The 4,056-nt window shown below is 50.4% G+C and overlaps 1 protein-coding gene across 1 annotated transcript in view; it reads left to right on the forward strand.

Annotated features, from left to right (window-relative positions):
* Rapsn (receptor associated protein of the synapse) overlaps positions 1–2,613 on the forward strand; it is an 11,194-nt gene extending 8,581 nt beyond the window's left edge. Inside the window, exons 4-6 of the mRNA XM_021192753.2 lie at positions 517–570; positions 1,749–1,948; positions 2,342–2,613. Of these exons, the coding sequence (XP_021048412.1) occupies positions 517–570; positions 1,749–1,948; positions 2,342–2,414 (327 nt within the window). The 3' untranslated portion in view covers positions 2,415–2,613. The remainder of the gene's footprint in view (positions 1–516; positions 571–1,748; positions 1,949–2,341) is intronic.
* The last annotated feature ends 1,443 nt before the right edge of the window (positions 2,614–4,056 follow it).

Raw genomic sequence — 4,056 nt, forward strand, 5'->3', positions numbered from 1 at the left:
TGTCCTGGAACTCACTTTGTAGACCAGGCTGGCCTCGAACTCAGAAATCCACCTGCCTCTGCCTCCCAAGTGCTGGGATTAAAGGCGTGTGCTACCATGCCCGGTTAAACCATATATTCTTAAATTCCCTTTAACTCTCCCATAGCATCGCATGAGGCAGTCACGTTCTGCCCATCCTGTCAGCAGAAACTAAGGCTCAGTCTCTTCTGCTGCCTTCCCACAGGGCAATGCTCCCACCCTTGTTCCCCAATACCCAGGCCCACTTTTTTGTTTGTTTGTTGGTTGGTTGGTTTGGTTTGGTTTGGTTTTTCGAGACAGGGTTTCTCTGTATAGCTCTGGCTATCCTAGAACTCGCTTTGTAGACCAGACTGGCCTCGAACTCAGAAATCTGCCTGTCTCTGCCTCCTGAGTGCTGGGATTAAAGGCGTGCGCCACCGCGCCCAGCCACTTTTCCTTGTTTTGGCTATGAGCAAAACAAAAGATTACTCACAACTCTGGCTTCTGCTCACCTTCTAGGCTTTGGATGCCATTGAGAAAGCCCAGGACCTGGCTGAAGAGGTCGGAAACAAGGTCAGACATGATTATGTCTCCTGGGTCGGGCTGGGGTCAAGAGCCAAAGGAAGGAAACTGGGCGTGCGGGCATACTCCTGCAACCCCTCCACTTGGGTGGAGGAGACAGGAGACAAGGTTATCCTTGACTACATAGTGAGCTGGAAGCCAGCTTGGGATACATGAGACCCTGCTTAAGCTCTGAGCCCTTCTGACCCTCTGGAAGGTGCTTGCAGCCACTCCAACAGCTTTGATCTCAACCTTCCTCCCAGAGAATATTTCTGTGGCTGGGCAGGCATTTCATACCTTGGAGAGTTGCTGAGTTCCTAGTGGCCTCTCAGGTCCATGGGGCAGATGTCTTCTTCATGGGTATTAGACATGCACATATATGTACACACACATATATGCAAGCAAAAAACACTTGCACATACTTTTTTAATCTTAAAAGCAAAACCAAAATAACAACCCTAACAATGTCCTCTAGTGCCCAAAAGCTGGGTATCCTCATAAATACTAAATACAGCCTTCCTTCCCTGTGAGTGTTCTCATGCTATAGATGAAGCCCAAGGCCCCCAGCTACTGGCTATATACCCATAGTATATGTAGCTTCTTCAGATGTCTCTGTTGTATCCAGATCTTAAAGTCTTGGAGAAAGCTTTGTGTCTCCCAAAGTCTTCTAGAAAATGTGCATCTCTGTGGCTCTGGGGCACAGCCCAACTAAGATGCTGAAGTCTATTTGCTTTGGACTGGACCACAACCACTCATGTTTATCCGGGTATTCGACTGATCAGAAATGCACATTCAATAAAAGTAGGAAAACACATTAGTTATTGTAGAGGCAACATAGCAGCAGGTTTGGTCAATAAAGTCCTTCAGAAATATGGTATGGTGGGGCACACCTGTTTCAGCACTTGGGAGGTAGAAGCAGAAGGATCAAGAGTTCTAGGCCAGCCACCACTATATAGTGAGTTTGAAACCAACCTAGGCTATATTTATGAGAAGCTTGGGCTATCCCAAAACAAAAACATGGGGTCCTGTGTTCCTCATTTCTGGACTTACCCACTAAAGGGAATCCAAGACTGGGGTAGGCAGGCTATTTCTTCCAGGTCCCACAGCAAGGCAAGGGTATGGTGGGAAAGTCCCCTTCTTAGCCCTGCCCTTCATCTAATTCCTCATGGGATCTCTCCCCAATGCCTTAGCTGAGCCAGCTCAAGCTACATTGCCTGAGTGAGAGCATCTACCGAAGCAAAGGGCTGCAGCGTGAGCTGCGCACGCACGTAGTGAGGTTCCACGAGTGTGTGGAGGAGACTGAGCTCTACTGCGGCCTCTGTGGTGAATCCATCGGGGAGAGGAACAGCCGGCTGCAGGCCCTGCCCTGCTCCCACATCTTTCATCTCAGGTGAGTCCTCCGCTGGGTGGACGGGAACCCCTAAATCACACTGACGATATTAAATGCAGTCTTGGTTCCTTGGGGCCTTGGTGTGTGCTCACAGCTTCCCACTGACTACTGTGGGAGGCAGGGTCATTCTTACCATCATTCCCAAGGGGAATTCAGAAGGGCCCCTTCAAATCAGCTCCCAGGACCAGACTTGCCTTGGAGTGGCAGCAGATGCCATCTTTGCCACAACCTGGAAGCCTTTGGGGGCGGGGCAGGCAGGAAGTGAGAAGAGCCCAGGAGAGCCTTCTCTCCCACTGGACAGTGACCTCCTGGTCTGGAAGGGAGGAAGACACAAGCCGGGGCCTGAAGTTAAGTCTGGCCAGGGTAAGTGAACGAAGCCCTCTGCCTCCACAGATGCCTGCAAAACAATGGCACTAGGAGCTGCCCCAACTGCCGCCGCTCCTCCATGAAGCCAGGCTTTGTGTGACTTCAGCCGCCATCCTGTGTTTCCACACAACCTCCCCTGGCTCCTTCTCCACCATCAAGCTGGAGGTCCTGGTGAAATTCTAGGGTAGCGGCCAGGACCTCCATAGCCAACTCAGGGCCAGAGGCCTGCCTGTTGCTCCTCTGGGCCTAGCTCCCCTCCCCTGCCTCTTTATACGTTGTTCTTTATAGAAAAATAAAATGTTTGTACCTGGTGCTAGTGATTCGGACCCTGCTTCCTCACGGAGGCTTCTCCAGACAACACACCCTCACTCCACACATGTTGTGAGACCCTCTGGCTGCCCACCTTAACAATTAAGTTACCAAGAGAACTGGAGACAAGACCCCTGCTGCTGAGATCTTTCTCTCTCTCTCTCTCTCTCTCTCTCTCTCTCTCTCTCTCTCTCTCTCTCACACACACACACACACACACCAAGAGAACTGGAGACAAGACTCCTGCTGCTGAGATCACACACTTGAATGCATGTGCACACACACATGCACACACATACACAGACACATGCACACATGCACCCACACCAGCACGAGGAGTTGGAAGGGAACTACTACACAATAGACAGAAAAAGACAAGCAGTGTGGAAAGTGCTAGAAACTTGTGTGGACTGTGTTGTAAACTTCTGCCCCAACAATATTTTTAAGCACATTTATTTTGTGTGTGCGCACATGTGTGGGAGCATATGAGCAGTGTGAATATGTGATCAGAGAAGGATTTGGGGGAGTCAGTTGTGTCCTTCTGCCATGCGAATCCCTCGGGATGGGGCTCCGGCCCTCCAGCTTGGAGGCAAGTGCCTTTTCAAGCCGAGCCATAGGCTGGTCCCTGCCTCACCCGCTTTTCAGGCGATATTGTATTGATATTTCGACCAGGCTGGCCTCGAAACTGGTCGAAGCTCTGCCTCCAGAGTGCTGGGATTCAAGGCGTGCGCCACCACGCCCGGCTTTGTTCTCACTGTGTAGTTTGGGCTGGTCTAGCAATCATCATGTACATTTGAACTCACAAAGCTCCTGCTGCTTCTGGCTCCTGGGGGTTGAGTTAAGGACATGTGTCAGCATGCCTGGCTCTGTCACTTTTTATTAGAAGAGAACTAATGACCACCTCCCAAAGGCCTCACTACAAGTACCGCCATATGGGTGATACAGTTTCTTTATGTGAATTCGAAACCAGGGGGAAAGGTGAGTGTATGTGAAGGTAAGGCCTTGAATAGAGAGCTGAAGGCTGGGAAGAGAACTCTGCGGGTAGAGCGCTTGCCTAGCATGCACGAGGCTCTGGATTCCATCCCCCAAACCATGTGTGAGATGGCACGGGAGGGTCAGAAGTTCAAGATCCCACCCCACACCCCCATCCCTACCCCCACCCCTGGCTATACTACAGAATTGAGGCCAGTTGGAAATACATAAGACCTATCTCAAAACAAACTAAAATGAGTTAATCAAGGTTGGTGTCTTAGTCAGGGTTTCTATTCCTGCACAAACATCATGGCCAAGAAGCAAGTTGAGGAGGAAAGGGTTTATTTGGCTTACATTTCCATACTGTTGTTGATCACCAAAGGATGCAGGACTGGAACTCAAGCAGGTCAGAAAGCAGGAGCTGATGCAGAGGCCATGGAGGGATGTTCTTTACTGGCTTG

Source organism: Mus pahari, chromosome 3 (genome assembly GCF_900095145.1).
Source record: "Mus pahari chromosome 3, PAHARI_EIJ_v1.1, whole genome shotgun sequence".
Taxonomy (NCBI): Eukaryota; Metazoa; Chordata; class Mammalia; order Rodentia; family Muridae; genus Mus; species Mus pahari.